This window comes from Zeugodacus cucurbitae, chromosome 4 (assembly GCF_028554725.1).
Source record: "Zeugodacus cucurbitae isolate PBARC_wt_2022May chromosome 4, idZeuCucr1.2, whole genome shotgun sequence".
Taxonomy (NCBI): domain Eukaryota; kingdom Metazoa; phylum Arthropoda; class Insecta; order Diptera; family Tephritidae; genus Zeugodacus; species Zeugodacus cucurbitae.
The window spans coordinates 61897574-61918637 of NC_071669.1; the positions used below are offsets into that span (position 1 = coordinate 61897574).

General features: G+C 32.9%; 1 protein-coding gene across 1 annotated transcript; it reads right to left on the bottom strand.

Moving 5' to 3' along the window:
• Nucleotides 1-12810: 12810 nt before the first annotated feature.
• On the bottom strand, nucleotides 12811-14326 carry LOC105212488 (protein extra-macrochaetae). Its single transcript, XM_011184488.3, has one exon. The coding sequence runs from the start codon at nucleotides 13719-13721 to the stop codon at nucleotides 13026-13028; it is 696 nt and encodes a 231-aa protein (XP_011182790.1). The 5' UTR covers nucleotides 13722-14326; the 3' UTR covers nucleotides 12811-13025.
• Between the last annotated feature and the right edge of the window lie 6738 nt (nucleotides 14327-21064).

Below are 21064 nucleotides of genomic sequence, written 5' to 3' on the forward strand. Positions count from 1 at the left end.
GACTCTCTGGCACGTGATTACGATGCGAAGAGAATGACTTGCAAACCGATTTTCAGTTTCAGTTTAAGATTCTTCATCACGGAGTCTTTTTGGTACCCTCACCTGGGAACTATTTCCCGAAAGTTAAGATTCTAGCAATAAATATAGCCTATGTTACTTGTGGTGAATGTAGCTTTCCAATGGTGAAAGAAATTTGGAAATCGGCACAGTAGTTTTTGAGTTTATTCATTACAAACATACATACAAATCTATCCTCTTTATAATAGTAGTATAGATAAATAAAAGTAATAATATTGTATATTATAGAATAATTATAAAATGACGCGAACTTGACTTCATTGAATTCCAAGTTACAGACTTCTATTATGTATTCCTAATCTACTCAGTCGCGACGATACGAATCTCTAACTAATATAAATAAAGCCCATAATTATGACTTTTGAACTCATTGAACACTGAAACCTCTTCAGCCATCGTAACGGTAGTCACTTAATGTCTATCTCACTATTCATCTTTGAACACCCATTATGCGAGTATAAACCATATATGACGTACAGTCAACCAGAGGTTCGAAAATTATTATTTTGATTGTCTGTTCCAAAGTAAATAGTCTGTATAAAACAACATTTCTCTTTAATAGTGTAACTTAATGTATCGAATTTCAACATTATAGCTTAACTAAAACCTGAGCATTTCGAGTAACTCAATTGTGTTGGCCCCACCTGCTCAGACTACCAAAAAGCACCGACCAAAAGTTTCATTAAGATATCTAAATTGTTGACACAAATTATTGCTTATACGCAGTGATGGACAAATAGACAGACGAACGGATAAACCAACAGACAGACATCCGAAATTGAACTCATCTCTTTATCTTGACCATTTTAAGGTATATTTCTATAACTTCTCGGTTAGTTTATGTGTTTCAAACAACTTTTAGGGGATCCGAACTACTCTCATCCAAATATTTCCGCTTTGTATAGTAAATCACCGATAGCTCTGGGTCCCATTGATGCACTTGGAACCAGTTCCTGCTTTTTCTGTACGGAACATACATATATTCACTGTAGAGCCGCTTCTTCGATTAGATTCTTCGCAACTAAAATATTTTGTGATATCACTGCCGGATGTTCTCTCTCCAATTTGTTAATTTTTCCAAAATTTTCTATTAATAGAAGACTGTTTAATTTCATATCAGTCTAGATTAATTCCATGTACTCTTCTAATAATTTTTATTCACATTTATCATGACTCTGCTAACCTTAATCACATAAAAGTTCCTTATCTCCCACGAGAAGATCTTTGACCTTGTAAGCGGAGTTCCGTCGTAGAATTTTGATCCACAGGCTGTATCTCGTAATGCATACACTTTTTAAAGGATTTATGTATGCCACAAAACTCACAAAGCTAAACCACAAAGTTTTCGAAAAGCGTCGGAAAACGGTAAATTCGTAAAAATTAAATTTACAGAAATTAAATCCTAATCTCGAAGAAAGTAACTTACGCTTAGTGTTACCACCTGCTGAGCTTAATCATTTTTATTTTCTCAAAAACAAAATTTTTGCCTAAAGTCACGGTTGCAAGCCATTTCGTAAGTGGCGTCCCAAGTAGGCACATGAAAATTACCTTCTATATACCAAGCGCAAATATGTAGCTATGTAACTGTATATACACGTATGCAATGTACATAGATGGTGCCATGAATTAGCATATTGCGTACATTTGTTGTGTTGTTGTTGCAAATAAATTGCGTGCAAATGTTGTAGATTTAACATTTGTTGCTGTTGCTTCTTTTTTTCTCTGCATAATTGCTGAAATTATTTTATGTTGTTGTTGTTGTTGTGTGTTTTTGCATTTGTGTTGCATAGAAATGAGGTCATTGTAAAAATGCTTTGAAAAGTGTTTCACAACTACACACATACACGCACTTACATACACACAGAGATACAAGTTGTTTTGTTTCGCTTTTTCTTTGCTTTTTTTGTTCACCGCTTCATTGTCCATCGTTCGTTGATTTGTTGCGCTTTTTTAGCGCTCCTCAAAGTGCTTGACACCTTAGCGTCACTATTACCGTTTGTACTAGATTGCTTCACTCGCATGTGTGTGTGTGAGTATCTATGTGTGTGTGTTTAGTTTGTTGATTTGTTGGCATTTTGCACTCGCGTATTCGACAAAGTGGCGCTAATTTCACGTTTTTTGGGGGATTTTCAACACTTTAGCTTTATTGTAATTAGAAAAATTTTGTGTTTTTTTGCCATTTAGTTGTGATTAGTTTTTGTTCATTAATTTTAATTGAATCATTTAAATTATTTAATTTGATCTAATGTTTTGTTCAACTCCATTTAGATCAAAATTTTCGTTTTTCTTCCTCGTTAGATTTTGAGATGTAATACAGAAATCTTTAACGATTACTTCTTAGCTATCAGGCAGACAGTAGACCTGAAGGCTTTTAAATCAAGGTTAGTTTTAGAGGCTGACCGTCTCGACAAGTGTCACAAAGGATTCCACTTGATTAGCTAATAGTATCAAAATACTTCTAAGTATGGATCAAAAGAAGACAATTATAAGGCACCGAAGCGCTTGAGACCACCACAAATTTTATGAGGCGACTAATGTCCATTCAAGTCAGTTCCTCAGGTTCGCCAATGTTCCCTTTTTGCCTTCCTCCATATAGCTATCACAGTGTCGCTTAGAATTTATAAGAGATTTGTTTTATTTAGATATTAGATTAGATAAAGAGTAATTTCTAAACGAGGTCACGAAAACTTGAATATTTTTAAGTATATTGAAATTGTTTTAGCAATTAAGTCCGATTCGATCAAACCTTTGACTGGTATAATCAAATAGAGTCAGTTTAAGGAGAATAGAAATCTTAAGTATTAAATTCACCTTTCCACATTGTTGGTGCCTTCTCTTGCAAATTTCCTGACTGAAAAGTAGAGTTTGATATTAATCTATATGTCTATCTGTTCGTCCGTCCGTCTGTCGAGGCAAAGGATAGCTTGAGTAAAAATTAAGATATCTTGCCGAAACTTGGTACACATGGGACCGTAGGAGGGTTGAGGGTAGGAGGAGAAAAAATTGGTATAAAGGATCACACTAGGAAGTTATATATCTCCTAAATAAATTTTTTATGAATATCTCGCAAACCAATAATACTTAAAAAACCAAACATTCTGCAGTCGTTTCTCTTACGTACCCCATAAAAGTTGATATACTAGGATAATAACCACGCCCACCTTCCATACAAAGGTTAGGTGAAAACTACTAAAAGTGCTTTAACTCACTAGCGGAAAACGTCAGGAATACTAAATTTTACGGAAGAAATGGTAGAGGAGTGAAAAAATGGAAAATGGGCGTGGCGTCACCCACTTATGGGTCAAAAACCATATCTCAAAACTACTCGACCGATTTGAATGAAATTCGGTTCTTAGTACTTTCTCGACACACTAATGACACGTATGGAAAATGGACGAAATCGGTTCACAACCACGACCACTTTCCATGCAGCTAAATTTTTAATTCCATCTGATGCCTCCACTTTATAATGTATACATAAGGAACCAATGAAGATAGCGGAAAAAACTTTACACAAACATAACATCTGTGGCTTCACTTGTGAAATTGTCGAAAACGGACTATAATGGTTAAAATCGGGTCATAACTTCTTCTAGCTCCCATATACCTCATACACGGATTTTCAAACTTCCGATGGATTTTATACTGCAGATTGTCGGTAAAATTAAGAGAGCGTATAGTCCTGGATATATAGTAGTGTACCTTGGTGGTGAAAATGAGTGAAGTCGGTTCAGGAATTACCTCAGCCCTCATGTATTATATATGATGATTTTCGTTATTCTATTGGACTTTATGTCGAATATATGGGTCAAATTGTGTGCTATCTTCATAAAACTATATCAATAAATTGCGAAAGTATAAAATGTTCGGTTGCACCCGAACTTAGCCTTTCCTAACTTGTTTTCTCTAATTATTATTAATTTTTTTTTACTAAATGTGTATTGAATTGTTTTTAATTGTGTTATTTTTTATATACACGAATTATTTGAAATTCATTAGATTTTTTATTTTTTTTTTTGTTAATTTTTACCTTAATTTAATTTATTTTATTTAAGTGAATTAATTTAATTTTACTATTTTTTAATTATAACTACAACCAATAAAATGTTATTGTTCGAAAATAAATATAAATTTTACTGTAGGTTTGTAATTTTGCAAATTTTTTATTTATTTTTAATCTCTCATTAGGCTTTTTTTCTCAAATTCGGTGTATGTAACGGGTGATTTTTTTGAGGTTAGGATTTTCATGCATTAGTATTTGACAGATCACGTGGGATTTCAGACATGGTGTCAAAGAGAAAGATGCTCAGTATGCTTTGACATTTCATCATGAATAGACTTACTAACGAGCAACGCTTGCAAATCATTGAATTTTATTACCAAAATCAGTGTTCGGTTCGAAATGTGAAAATCCGCTTTTTTATCGACAAATTTTGTTCAGCGATGAGGCTCATTTCTGGTTGAATGGCTACGTAAATAAGCAAAATTGCCGCATTTGGGGTGAAGAGCAACCAGAAGCCGTTCAAGAACTGCCCATGCATCCCGAAAAATGCACTGTTTGGTGTGGTTTGTACGCTGGTGGAATCATTGGACCGTATTTTTTCAAAGATGCTGTTGGACGCAACGTTACGGTGAATGGCGATCGCTATCGTTCGATGCTAACAAACTTTTTGTTGCCAAAAATGGAAGAACTGAACTTGGTTGACATGTGGTTTCAACAAGATGGCGCTACATGCCACACAGCTCGCGATTCTATGGCCATTTTGAGGGAAAACTTCGGAGAACAATTCATCTCAAGAAATGGACCCGTAAGTTGGCCACCAAGATCATGCGATTTAACGCCTTTAGACTATTTTTTGTGGGGCTACGTCAAGTCTAAAGTCTACAGAAATAAGCCAGCAACTATTCCAGCTTTGGAAGACAACATTTCCGAAGAAATTCGGGCTATTCCGGCCGAAATGCTCGAAAAAGTTGCCCAAAATTGGACTTTCCGAATGGACCACCTAAGACGCAGCCGCGGTCAACATTTAAATGAAATTATCTTCAAAAAGTAAATGTCATGAACCAATCTAACGTTTCAAATAAAGAACCGATGAGATTTTGCAAATTTTATGCTTTTTTTTTTTTAAAAAGTTATCAAGCTCTTAAAAAATCACCCTTTACATATGTATATATGTATTTGTGTGTGTATGTATATAATGTGCATTTTATTATAATTCGTCATCTGCGTCAATGCGAAACTCATTTGCAATGCAAAATGCTTTTTTTTCTCGGTCTCAGATATTTTTGGTGTGTTTAGGCAGACCCACGAACATATACATACTTACAAACATATAAACAGGCAAATATATTCAAAAACATGTGTGTATTCGCATATCGGCTATGCCACACCGACACCTAAACCACTTGCTATCTATTCTCCCCCATAACTGACTTACTGACTGACTGACTGATACTACTCCAGTTCGAATTCCATGGAGCGGGTTTTCCCCGATTCACGATGAAAAAATTTTAATTAATACACAACTTTTTTATAGCTAAAAACCAAAATACTTCTATTAACCCTCTAATGCATGAATTTTTGTTTCGACTGTGATTTTTATATTAGACTATATTCAGGTCTGTGAAGACGAATCTGATGTTAGTTTTTCGATTTGTCAATTTGTGTACCTTTTACAGGTAAAATAAGGTAATCCGCCTCAAGGCGGACCTATGCTATGTTCATGTTCTATGTTCATATAAATTTATGTTTTCATTTCTTCTTTATTGTGATATTTGAAAAAACAATCTTTTGCCGTTGAATTGCATAAATTAATTTTACATTTAATGCAAAATGCCTGAGTTTCTGATTTGCATCCACGAAATTTGCACATTTTTTTGCCTGAGCGGTCCAAAAACTTACACCAGTGTCCTATTTGATCGTATCTTATATTTTCTGATAGGTGATACGTCTTTTTAGCTTTTGGTGGAGGTGTTAAAGACGATGGACGACCACGTTTTACAGGTTTTGTCGAACCAATCAAACAAAGTGTTTCTGCCACTTCTGATCTGAAGTCAGGAAGTTTACACTTTAGGACGTCCTTATTTAGTCGGTTATAAAGACAATATGCATTCACCATACTCACGTCCAGCATGTGGTAAAATAATTTATTTGTCCATTTTCTGGTTTTCATTTTTATGTGGTATCGACCAATCAATCCGTCAACCAAATCCACACCACCCATATGCTGGTTGTATTCTTTCACAATAGCACCAAGATCTGGACAATTTGGCAAAATTTTGTTATCGCCGGCGCCACAATAAACTTCAAAGGAATACGAATATCCAAAGGAATCGCAAATCACGAATAGTTTCGCTCCCCATTTGTGAGGTTTTGCTGGCATATATTGCCTCACTGGGTTTCCACTCATTTTCGTGGCACACATTTGCTCATCAACGCAAAGTCTCTGCCGCATTGGAACTGAAGAAAAACGTTGGTTGAAATGTTTTACTAGCGGCCTTATTTTATACAAGAGGTCATAACCAGGTTGACCTTTCTCTATACGAGACGCATCATTATTGAAATGCAAGTGGTTTCTAATTTCTTCAAATCGATTGCATGTCATGGATAAACGTATCGGATCTAATCCGTATTGTCCCCAATATGAGCGACTGTTAGGAAAGCGATAAACAGACGTAAACAACAATATTCCCAAAAACTTACGCAGCTCTTGGTGATCGATACAAAACTTTGAAGATATATCTTTTTGCTTGGCATACAAGTTCATCTGTAAGGCTATTGCCTGCAAAATTTTTATTAAAAATTTAATAAACTGTTATATATTAGAAATTACCTTCAGAAAGTCTTCGGTCACAAAATATGCAAAGCAGTCGTAAGGTGTTTTTAAACATTTTAAAAAATCCGGCATGTCCTGGCCTTGAAAAGCCAAATCTGCAACACTCAGCTGAAGTTTTTTCTTCTTCCAAAGAATCGATCTTATCGCACTCATATCGTTTCTCAAATCACTTGCAGCTGGTAGGACTCCGATTTTTTCTTGCGATTCTAATGCTTTGTGCACAGAACGTGTCACTGTCGACGGTAAGAATACACTAGAAGTAACGTCACAAACAGGCAATGGAGGAATCGGTGGCAGCTCAATTATTTCAGCATTTTCTTCAAAGTCTGTCACATTCAAACTGCATTCGATTGCGTTTCGCATCATTTCTGAGGAGTTTAGCATTGCATCAATGATCGTATCATTTTCCGGTAGTGAGTAGGTTGGATCCATATCAGAATCGTCACTATCAAAATCGCATTCATTGTCGGAAGTATCAGTTACCAATTGCGACTCTTCGAAATATTGTCGAATTTCTTCATCCGTCATATGGGTCTTAGAATAACGCGACATATCTGATTATTATTCAATAATAAAATAAGAAAAATTTTCAATTGTATCACAAATATTTCATTTTACTTGAAAAAGGTAGGCAGCGCAATGCATGAGTCCGCCTCAAGGCGGAGTTCAATATTTTCGAATTTACTCACCTGCTATTAGTTTTTTTATTATAAATCGAACACTATCATAAAGAGCACAAAATTCCACACCCGTAAGTATTTTTTTCAACTTGAAACGACACAAGAATTTATATTTCTTGTTGTTCAGAAAATTGTGTTGATTGCAAAAATAATTAAATTGGCGGGAAAGTGCTAATCTGTCACTTCAAATTGACAGTACGTCAAAACTAGAAGTAGTATTGCCAATCTGAAAAAACCATTACGTAAGTTGAACTTTAAGCGTTCTTTTGAAAAAAAATCCGAATTTTAATATTAAAAGAAATATTTTATATCTGATTTTGAAAACACCCCGTCTGTAGGCAGGCATATGCACTAGAGGGTTAAAACAAATCCAACTGGTCAAGCCACTTAATAGTATGTTTTAGTATTATTGTTGTTGTTATTGTTGTACTCATGTATTTGTTGCTAAACAAAATAATACACCTGAGTATTTATGCGGATTAATGGGCGCCCTTGCTTTCATGTGACTGAACTTGTACGCTTATATTTGTTTAAACAAGCATACATACATACTTACATATGAAGATACATATATGTATATTTGTGTGTGTGTGTGTGTGTGCGTGCTAGTGCATCGTTTCCACATTAAACGAAATTTTATTGCTCTGCAGACTGGTTCGAGTACATTTTTTTCTACATACTTCTAGCCGAGTCGTTCCGAGTCGCGCTGTCAGCTCATCAATTTCAATAAAAACATACAACAGCAACAACAACACCACCAATTATACACCTGATGGCGCTTATCCGTTATCCGTTTTATGCGCTTGCTGTTGTTGTTATTGTTGTTGTTTGATCATAACTTTGCAAACTAGTTTCAGTGCCAACTGCGGTCTAAGCTGTCTTAAACACTTGAAAAATATCTAAGCGATCGATTCTGTTTTTTTTTTTAATTTTTCTGTAATTATCACTGCTTCATCTATTTATTCTTTATTTCGTTTTCAGAAAAAAAAGAGTGTAGTGATTAATTTGTGCCAACGCTTAAGCACACACGTGTGTGTCTGATAAATCTTCAGCGTTGCGCTCACTTTGGTCACACTACAGTTATAACGAAAAATTACTGTAGTTACTTATTTATATACATACATATATACTTAATATATACATATGTATACCTATATATGCTGGAAACTTGTTTGTTTGCCAAGTGATCTTGACGTGTCACGATTTTAATTATTTAATTTTTTATTATTTTGCATTTTTTTGTCTTCCAAGAACGTCGCGCAGCCATTTCTACCTGTTCGGTAATTTCCATACACGTAATAAATTTTTAACTGCGATTGAATAATAAATTTTTGTGAGACGTGAGTTCGTCATTGATTTGTTGTTGCTCTCAATCTCAAGATATGTATGTACATATGTGTGTGAAATAAAAAGAGAGTAAGGGAACATCTTATAATCTCTCCCCGAAGTCTTCTCAACACAAGAAAATTTTTCGAGTTGGATTAAAAAAATGTACCAGCCAGCGTGGTCTCGAGTTCTTCTTTCAAGCCCGTAATTACTTAAATACCCTAAGAGTCGGTTAATCAGAGTATCGTGTTCTGTTAATGAAGTCATTACGATGTTGTCCTCTTAGTCAAATATGCATAAAGTGAGATGGTATACTACATTGTGTACTCTGCTATTTTAAAGTTCCTAAGTATATTATATTGTTTTGCTGCAACTAGTAGCGCAGATTTTGGTCACATTGACGAATTGGATGACTTCCAACTTGGAAAATTTGCGTTTCTTCGGCATGAACGGCACGATATTCCTTAAGGTACATTTCCAATAAAAGTAAACAAAAATTTTTCTATGGAAAATTTAGTATTAAGTAATTTATTTACAAAACCGATTTAATATCATAAAATTAAATCAATTTCTATTTAATATAGGTGTTTTTACTATTAGTTAATTATTTATATACTTTTTAGGGGGGGGGAGGGGGGGGGGAGCGGTTTATGGGATAAAATTTTTTAAAAAATCATTTTTTTTTATTTGTTAAATCGAATGTACAACTATTGAAGAATGTTGTCTCAAAATTTCAGCGAGAAAGATGGAAGTCACCACCGGCCCACCGGGGGGGGGGGGGGGGAGGGGGGGGAGCGGTTTATGGGATAAAATTTTTTAAAAAATCATTTTTTTTTATTTGTTAAATCGAATGTACAACTATTGAAGAATGTTGTCTCAAAATTTCAGCGAGAAAGATGGAAGTCACCACCGGCCCAAGTGCTCACGAATATGTGAAAAGATTTGACGAATCCCAAAACTTTGAACGCGTTTTTATCGAAACGCCTTTTCTGAAGTCGGTGTCCACGATAACTCAAAAAGTTATGCACCGATCGTATTGAAATTTTGCACACTTGTGCAACATAGAATTGACTCCCAGCCAACGGTCCCATTTTATTTATTTTTTGCTTCTATTCGATTTTACAGCCACAAAATGGCGCATTTTTAGGGCTAAAAACGTACTTTTCACCTTCACCGACCGTTGAAAAAATGAAAAAAAAAAATTTCTTTTAAAAGGGCACCGTTGGCTGGGAGATATACTTCTAAAGAACTAATTTTTTTTTATCCCATGTGTTTCAGATGATTCTACGATCTTATATCCGGGACACCGCAATGTGCGGAATTCCGTTGAGTGCCTACTTCAAGTGGCTGTCACTGAATAATATGATAATAAAACTATTCAAAAATATTCAGTAGTTTTCTAAAAAAAAATCTTCAAAAACGCTTTTTTTTTGGCCCGTTATCCCATACCCCCCCTTAAATAAATAATATATTTAGATAAGTTACGGCTATTACGAGTACAAAAATGTGGTTACTGGGCTTGATCGAATGAATAGATAAGGAGTTATAAATATTGATCCTCGGGAAAATAGGGAAAATTTTGATATTCTGTAGAGGTATGTAGCCATATTTTGATTGAATACTTGGTATACGTCTTGCGTAGTACAATGTCTAATCTGTAAAATCAGTTCAAGAACATAAAAAATCCTAAAAATTGCCAATTAACATTTCATTTTATGCAAAAAGCGTTTTTTTTTTCAAAGAGGCTTGCCGTGACTACGATTCCAGTCCCTCAGCTCAACTGAAAGCATAAAACCAAGCAAATTAAGCTAGTATTAGGACTTGTGGTGTACTTGAACGATCTATTAAAATGTGAAAAAAAAATTCTGCAAACGGGAGCGATTTCCTCAAAATTGCGACTTTGGTCATCTAATGAAATGTATTGAAAAATGCATAACATTGATATGAAAATTTAAACAAAAATATTAAATCGATCTAGGAAACGGCAAATAAACTACGAACATTTTGAAAAAAAAAAATTTTGAAATCGTTTGAAATTTTTTTTCGACAATCCAAGTCATCGCAACGACGTTTTCAGAAAAACATTTCATGATAATCGCGTTTAAAGTTTCAAGTACACTTTTGTCTACATAGTGTAGCGGAGCAAGATGCAAAACACTATAACTTCGCTTCTATTGTTTAAATATCTATAAAAATTTGAGATAACATGCTTAAGAACGTATACTTTAAGATAAAAGAATAAAAAAAATTGATTTTTTGGTCGACTTCAACATATAAATGTAATCCCTTATATATGAAAGATAGACTTGATGGTATTTTTTGCATAAAATAAAAAAAAAAATATTTAAATAAAAGAGGGAATTTGAAAAAATGTATTCCTACTATACAGTTGAGTAATTAAATATGAAACAGAAGATCTTATTAAAAATTTAAGTTTTCAAAATTAAAAAAAAATTAATAAGACATTTCTACATTTCCAAAAAAAAAAAATAAAATAATAAAATCAAAAATATTTAACCTCAAGTCTGTCATATTTTTTTATTTTGTTAAAATGAAAAAAGTTTTTAATTTTTTATTTAATTATTTGATTTTTATTAATTTATTTTTACGTTTGTTTATTTTTTTATTTATTATCTTATATTGCAAAAAAATAACTAAATTACTAAACCTTTTTGAAGGAACTATTTTTAAAGCTTGAAGAACTACATTTATCGTTTGTATTTTACAACTTAGGAAAACAGTATTTGACTGTTGTGTATGCTAAAGGAATTATGCATGTGATAAAAATAATTTATAAAGATATTATTTTTAGGGATAATAATAATAAAATAATATATAACAATAACTAAATAAGATTACTTTTAAAATGATGATGATGTGAAAATGTTAAAAATAATAAAAAAATATTTTATTAATAAATAAATAAAAATATTCAAAATACAGATTAATAGCATATTCTCTCACAATTTAAATATTGTTAAAGCGAGGAAATTGAAAAAAAATTATCAAATTATCAAAAAAAAAATAAACATTTAATCAAACATTAAAAAATAATAAAATGTATTGTAAAATGTTCAAAATTACGGTTATTAAAATCAATGTTTTCAAACGCATAAACAATTTCTGGAACTTCTTCAAATTTTATGCTTCACAACTTCTAAATTTTGTTGCTGTCAAATTTGAAAAATCTGAACTTTTTCTTTCCGAACTTTGAACTTGAAATTTCTGAACATTTTCCAATGATTTTTGTACCAAAAGTCATATTTTTTCTCACTATTATCAAGTTTGAAACTAAATGCAATCAATGTAGGTATTCGAATAACAAAAACAATATTTTTTATTAATAAGCGTTTCAAAACGTTTTTGAGCACGCTGAATGTAGCTGCGAGAACTTTCAAACTAATTCTGCTTCTTGCATTAACTCAAATTTGGAGTTCAAAATTTCGTATGAATATCTCTCTATACTTTCTAAGTACCTCCAGCACTTTGTAGAAATTACTTTTTTCATGGTTTTTTAATCAAAACTCAAGTTATCAGTGAATTTTCGCATGCTTGCCTTCTAAAAACAACCACTTCCGTGCGAAATTTTCTAAGCGCTAAAACAACTTTTGCCTGTCTACTCACACTTCTTCAAGCCGCTCTTCGCTTGCTGTTGAACATACAACTAACACTAGAAACGAATTACCCTGACGAGTCCAAAATTTTGGTTTAAGAAAATAAAATATGTGATTTATGTTTTTTTTTTTTTTCAAATTAATAGTCAATTTTTTCTACATTTTATTCGACCAACTTAAATGTCTATAACAGTCTTTAACAACAAAAATTTTATACAATTCATACGTTTAGGTTTTTTTCATTTTTTTTCTACACATTTTTTTCATTTATGTGTATTTAATTGATTTTTTACATGCTTTACATTAAGGTTTCTGCTTAAAATATAGGATACAGCTGCTTAACTAAATAAATTACAGATTTTTCACACATTTTGTTTTAAAACAATATTTTCGCAGTGCTAAACACGAAAACGAGAGACAACCTAAAGACTACGCTTAAAATTAGCATTCCTCTTCTTATTCTTCTATTGCTGTGGCTGCGACACGCGGAATCAACAACTCACCGTTTCGCCGCTGGGCAATTGTGGGTGTTGTTGTTGCGTTTGCTGCTGCTGCGCTTGCTGTTGTTGTTGTTGCGCTTGCTGTTGTTGTTGTTGCTGTTGCAACATCTGTTGTTCCCACTGTTGCTGTTGCAGCTGCAATTGTTGTTGCATATGTAACGCCATTGTGGTGTGTGCAGCAGCTGCGCTCATATTTGTGCCGGGCAGGATGGTGTTCGGTGCTTGACGATCAGCCAAAGGCTGTCTCAAGGCAGGACTAGATGTGGAGGTTGTTAGCGCGCTGTTTTGTTGCTGTTGCAACGTTGAGATGCCAAAACTACTGTCAGCGCCCGATAGTCGTTCAGCCAAACGTTGTTCATTCTCTTCGCTATTCATGCTTGAATTGTGTGCCGAATCGTCGGACATATTTAGCGCGCTGGCCGCATCGAAATTGGCGATCTCGGGATGTGCCTCCAGCTCGGTTTGCAGATCGCAAATGTAGTCGATGACGTGTTGAATGATTTCCAACTTGGAAAGTTTGCGATTCTTCGGCATGAACGGCACGAGATCCTTCAGTTTGGAGAGGTACATTTTCATTTCGGCATTTTCGCCGTCGCCGCGTTGTGGCGCATGGCGCGCAATGCGTCCGTTCGGATTCATTGGCGGCATGGAGGCACCTGTTTGACAGACAGCGGTGAGGGATTTCATTTTTGAAATGACTGCTTTACGTTCTTTGAGTAGAATTTTGGCGGTTGTTTGGGCGACGGTCGTCGTTGGCGGCCGTGTGCGAGGTTGTGATGAAAGAATTTGGTTGGCGAAAGAAATTTCTGATTTACAGAAATTCGTCGTGATTTTTATTAGAGGGGTCTCAGTGTTTTTTATTTATTTGTTGCTGCAAGTGTGATTTATTTAGACACACACAGTTTGTTTCTTTGATATAGATTTTTCACAATTAATTGTTCACTTTCAATTTTTGCAATTCAGCTTTTGAAATCACTTGATTTTTTGCTATTGTAGTAGTTTTTATTTTTTTTCAAATATTTTTGTAATTAATCCAATTGTTGTATCGAGAGTACGATTTTTATTCGCCCGTAATCCGTTTAGACGTGGCGCGTTCAATTGGCTTTGACACGAAACACACACTCGAAATTTTTCAATATTTTTTTTTCTAAGTGGCGCTGAGATTTTTCTTTTTCTGTAGTGTCTCTTTCTGGACTTAGCGTTTTAATTTTCAACTTTTTTTGCTTTTTGCTTTGCCGTTAATTATTTAGCTACCGTACGCTTTGAGTAACACACTCGTTATGTGCTATTCACGCTCAGAGCACGGCTATTTATACGCGCCGCACTGTAAACTCCGCCTTTTGTGCGGCGCCTCGATGTGCTCGCAGTGGCTATGCGCTCGCCGCGCTCGTGAGTTGTAGCTGCAGAGCGGCGTGTGAGTACAGAAGACACTTTGGAGACCCGTTGCCGGTTGGTTAATAATCGGTTTTGTATGATTGCAGTGGCGCTTGCAATGAGCGCGGTGTCTTCTGCAGCAGCAAATGTGTGCATTCTGTGCTCGTCTCCAGTCCAGTTTATCCACAAATAGTTACTCAGAGTGTATGTAGAGATTTTCAGTTGTTAAGCGGGGAAATTTAAATGATGTGCTAATGTGTGGTTAACAGCGGTGGTTCTGCTTAAGCCGGCATTAAGTTAACAGCATTTTTGTTGAAACAAATATTGGAAGAAGTGGCATTTGGATTCATTGAGAGTATGATTCTGAAGAGATTGTAGTAGTTGGGGTAATGAGATGTTGAAGTAGCGGAGATCGAAAGTTTCTCACATGTGCCTGATGAAGAACAGTCAGAAGAACATCTAAAAAAGTGTTCAAAAATATATAAACTAAAAAGTTGTTAAATCTATGATTCCCGATGAATGTCGTAGGAGATTTAAACCTATATTAAAATACAATTCAAGAGCAATTTTTAATTATTTTGTCTTTGGTGTTTTGTATGTTATTGAATCAAATCTTTAATTTTAAGGGTCTTCCCAGTTTACATAATTTGGTCCAATCGATGAACTATCACCTCATATTTTCTCTCCCAAGTCTCTGCAACCTATTATCGATGTTATAAAAAAGCTGTATCACTCCAACCTAACAGTGTAGAATACTCTTTATGAGCTACATATATCATATACTGTTAAATGCTAAACAGCACCGTAACATATTTTGAGACCTTCAATTGATTTCATAATAAGAACATTCATTAACTGTACCATAACAGCTCAACATTAAGTCAAAATAACTAAAAATCTCTACATTATTCCCTTAACAGTGCTCCACAAAATTCTTATTACTGCTGCTGTTAACTGCTTTTAAGTTTAACATCTTCCAAAGCTATGTTTACATGTGTAACAGTTACTCCTTCCATAAATATACTTTCATTCTAGCTTAAAATGTATACTTAATCAGCTCTGTTAAACCCTTCTTCACTGCTAATATTTTTTAACAGTAGTCTTTAACATTTTATGTTAACATTAACACTTTCCCCTCTTTTGGGTATGCTATTAGCGCACTAGTAAAATGCTATTAAAAATCAGCGCCTTTAAAATATGTCTACAACTATACTACGGTAAAAAATATTGAATTCTCTACATAACATTAACAGAATTTTACATTTGCATTAACATTTTCTGTAAAATCAGCATACTGCCCCTACATTTAGTGCAATTTTAGTGTCTTCATTAAGAAATACTTTAAAGACAAATGTTTACAAGCCTAACTCTACAGCATAAGCTACTCCTTCCATACTCTGTTAAACTCTTTACAACATAACATAAGCACTTTGAATCAAATCTGAAGTAATGATTCTCCTACAAATGCTGATAGAACAATGGAAGAAGAACAAAAGTCTCCACAAAATCTCTACAACCTATTGAGAAGTCATTTCATTAACTAGCACTTTTTTTACCAGCTGGTGCATTACTCCCACTGTATATTCGTTACTGTTAATTATATTGCTGCAGTAACATTCAGTCCTGTTAAATAGATAATATTGGAATAAAAATGTATACAGAATATCAATATCAATCAATAACCCGAGAATCGATCTTTCATCTGTTATATATTGTTATCAAATATCTTATAGAAGAGCTCTAACATCATACCCCTACATTATGCTGTAATCTCTACATTAAGTATTAAAACTACCTCCTGTTAATTTCCTTAACAATCCTCCGAACATTGTCTATCAATTTACGGAAATCTCTACAACTCATTCTAAGGTTACTCCTTCCAATATCCCTGCCCTAAATGTTAGCAAATGTTAACCATCTGTTAATGACAACATAACTTTTACCCCTACACCAAATGTAAAGTGAACTGCAGCAAAGCATAACCCTCCACTATAACTGCATAGCCGGTGCATTATGAGAAGTCTCCAAATTGTCATCAAATCTATAAACCTCTCCCATCAAAGTTAGACCGATTTCACACAGGCAATTTTTGTTGCGGCAATTCTTAGTTTTATAGGAGAGGGGGCGAAGAAGAGAGGAGAATTTCTCTCTCTCTCGCTTCCCTTGGTCGCCCCCTCTCCTATAAAACTAAGAATTGCCGCGACAAAAATTGCCCGTGTGAAAACGGTATTACTTGCTCTGTTGTCAATGCATTTTTCTCTCCCAAAACTGCACTACAATCAACTTATGCTCTTCGCACTCTGAAACAAATCGGTGCTCTCTCATAAACCGACCTGCACTCACTCTCCTCGCGCTATTGCCACACTACGTTGGTGTTAAGTGCAATTTGATTGGTCGGCTTTGATTTTTCGGCCATGCGATTCACCGCCGTCTTTCGACGCATTTGTTTTGTAGAGTAGAAAAAATACAAATTTATGAATTATTCAGGAGCATGAAATTGTGGTCTCGCTGCGCTCATGAATAGCAAACAGTTAATGTATTGAGCGTAAACATTATTTGGCTGCACTCTACACATTTATTGAGGGGAAATGCGAATGTTGCTCACTCTCCCTCATCCGCTCTATCTCCATCACTCACTGTCTCACATTTGTGTTTAACATTTCGATTTTGTGAATGAAATTTCCGTTTATTAAGAATTTCTAATTCAAAGTCTTTTGTGCCAAGAGACAGAGAGAGATGTTGGTTCATTTTTTTTTGATTTTTTTGGGGATTTTTGATTTCTTTTATATCATTGGTGCAATGGAGGTTTTAAGTTCATCAAAGCGCTGACCACTTGCTGACTACTTTGCCTTTGTGACATTGTCAGCCATGTCATCAGCACTTCAAATGCTCATCCATTCAATAAAGTGTGGATCTTTATGTTTTTTTAGAACAAATAAACGGTTTTAATATATGGCTATTCATATGCATAAATATTATTATGTATTCGTGTGTAGTATATAAGTGTGGTCATTCATGATTCTTTAGAGAATTTTTACTTTAAAATCTTTTAAATATTTTTTTTTTAAACTATTAGTGTTGAGTTAGTATATACACAGGCGTGTTTTCAACCAAACATTTTTAACTCTCAGCTTTCTAGGCATCAGTATATACATACTTATTTATGTACATACATACATATGTATAGGTCTTTATAAATATTGTCATTTAGATTTTTCATATTTATAAATTGGTTTGACGTTCTGGGAATATGACACTTTTGAATAAATATCTGCTGCCTTTGCTTTCGCTTTATTTATTTATCATTATTGTTTTTTATATTATATTTGTTGTTTTATGTTTCTTAATGGTGGCATACAATTATGAATGGGCTTTGCTATAGAAAATATTTTGCTGAGCTTGTCTTTTGTTGCAAATATTTATAAAGGAGGCAGTAATTCGATAATAAGCATAAAACTAATGGAATTTTATGACAGGGAGAGTTAAGAATTTTTAAGCATGAAATAATAAAATAAAATAAAATATAAAATAAATTAAAATAAAATAAAATAAAATAAAATATAAAATAAATTAATATAAAATAAAATAAAATAAAATAAAATAAAATAAAATAAAATAAAATAAAATCAAATCAAATCAAATCAAATCAAATCAAATCAAATCAAATCAAATCAAATCAAATCAAATCAAATCAAATCAAATCAAATCAAATCAAATCAAATCAAATCAAATCAAATCAAATCAAATCAAATCAAATCAAATCAAATCAAATCAAATCAAATCAAATCAAATCAAATCAAATCAAATCAAATCAAATCAAATCAAATCAAATCAAATCAAATCAAATCAAATCAAATCAAATCAAATCAAATCAAATCAAATCAAATCAAATCAAATCAAATCAAATCAAATCAAATCAAATCAAATCAAATCAAATCAAATCAAATCAAATCAAATCAAATCAAATCAAATCAAATCAAATCAAATCAAATCAAATCAAATCAAATCAAATCAAATCAAATCAAATCAAATCAAATCAAATCAAATCAAATCAAATCAAATCAAATCAAATCAAATCAAATCAAATCAAATCAAATCAAATCAAATCAAATCAAATCAAATCAAATCAAATCAAATCAAATCAAATCAAATCAAATCAAATCAAATCAAATCAAATCAAATCAAATCAAATCAAATCAAATCAAATCAAATCAAATCAAATCAAATCAAATCAAATCAAATCAAATCAAATCAAATCAAATCAAATCAAATCAAATCAAATCAAATCAAATCAAATCAAATCAAATCAAATCAAATCAAATCAAATCAAATCAAATCAAATCAAATCAAATCAAATCAAATCAAATCAAATCAAATCAAATCAAATCAAATCAAATCAAATCAAATCAAATCAAATCAAATCAAATCAAATCAAATCAAATCAAATCAAATCAAATCAAATCAAATCAAATCAAATCAAATCAAATCAAATCAAATCAAATCAAATCAAATCAAATCAAATCAAATCAAATCAAATCAAATCAAATCAAATCAAATCAAATCAAATCAAATCAAATCAAATCAAATCAAATCAAATCAAATCAAATCAAATCAAATCAAATCAAATCAAATCAAATCAAATCAAATCAAATCAAATCAAATCAAATCAAATCAAATCAAATCAAATCAAATCAAATCAAATCAAATCAAATCAAATCAAATCAAATCAAATAAAATAAAATAAAATAAAATAAAATAAAATAAAATAAAATAAAATAAAATAAAATAAAATAAAATAAAATAAAACAAAATAAAATAAAATAAAATAAAATAAAATAAAACAAAATAAAACAAAATAAAACAAAATAAAACAAAATAAAACAAAATAAAATAAAATAAAATTAAAATAAAATTAAAATAAAATAAAATAAAACATACATTTTTCAAAAAGCGGTAAAATATAGATGTACCCACAGTTTTAGTTATTTACTTCGCAACAAGTTGTATTTAAATACATTAAAACATGTTTTTTGTAATTTTGTTTGTTGCAGTTTGCTATTGTTTGACTCTTGACGTCTATATCTGATGCCTTTCTTAAACGATTTAGGAAATCTATAAGTATAAAATCATATTTTTTGTTTGGCCCCATACGATTTAAAAAGACTCTTTTAAAATTGTTCTCTGATAGTAAAATTTTAGAATTTGTATAATGTCCTGGTCGAAAAGTTCGTTTTATGGAAGGATATTTGTATAGAATTTGGCATCTAAACGCTATTGCCAATTCAAGTGTTCGAGTTATTGAGATCTTCGACTTATAGAAGTTCCGCTGTATTACTTTTAAAAATTAAATTTTTTATGTCTGTTTTCGGTTTTTTATACTTTTTATAAACTAGATACCATCTATTGTATATACATAGTACATCTATAGATGGTACTCACTCAACAATGGCGCATAGTGAAATAATTTCGTAACACAACCAAATAAGTATGTACATATCTTGTATATCATCGCTGTCGTTGATAGAATCCAGGTGAACATCAAACTGTCAGTTGAGCTGCCACTTCATTTAATTTCAAAACAAATATGCAGTCGTTATTGAAAATTCCCAGCAACGCAGCTAAAAAGCAGATTCACACATTTTCAAACACACCTACAAACATATTTGTCTCTATCTATGCTTGTGTGGTTGTATGTATTTGTACTTGTGTTTGTTTGTAAGTTTTAGTGTAAGAAATTGGTGTAAACATCAACAATTTCAACCGTAAAAATTCTCACTAAAGAAAGAAGATTAAAATGCCAAAAGCCAAACCACAACAACAGCAACAACAAAAAATCAAGTCGAAAAAAACTAAGCAGATAAAAAACGGGGAAAAATCAAACAAAAAAAGAACGCTGCAAACCAAAAATGAAACCACTTAAAAAACCACATCCTATCGGTGTGCCTTTGAGGCGGCTCACCTGCGGACGCGCAACAACAACAGCAGCAATAATAACAATGGAAGGTGCTTTCGTATAAAAAGCACACATGAGCTCTGTGGCTGAGTATGTGATACAAATTCGTAGATGGAAAAAAATATTTTTTAACATATAACTTGCAACAACGTCAACAACAACAACGCTAAGCTTTCAATTACAACATTTTTTAAGCGAAACACCGTTAAACTGAGACGGTGACGGTGACACAACTTTTGCAAAATTTCTTGTCGAAATATGCAAATAACTTTGGATTCGCATGACAGCGAAGCATGCGCAACGGCGTATAAATGCAATTGCCAACCAAGTACACACACACACATACTCTTTATGCACCTCTGAAGCAGAAGGGCATCAAGTTAACACTGTGAATTCTTTTCAGGAATCAGAAAAAAACATAAAGTTCATAAAACCGACACCGTTCAACAAAGGCTCAACAGGTACTAGTTGATACCAGCAATAACAACGACAAGTGAAACAAAATTTATTTTGTATAAAAGCGCTGAATATAAGTGTCAAGTGATGTGGCAAAAGCCAAGCTAAAGCGCAGCAGTGATAATACGTAAATATATACAAACAAAAAAACATATGCATTTATTCACCTCTATATACCGATCAAGCTTATCCATTGTACTTTTTTTCAACGCAAACGCAAATAGCGGCTAGCAAATGAAGGGCATCA

Coding starts and splice junctions, on each gene's coding strand:
- LOC105212488 (XM_011184488.3), bottom strand. CDS start 13,721: ATGAAATCCCTCACCGCTGTCTGTCAAACAGGTGCCTCCATGCCGCCA.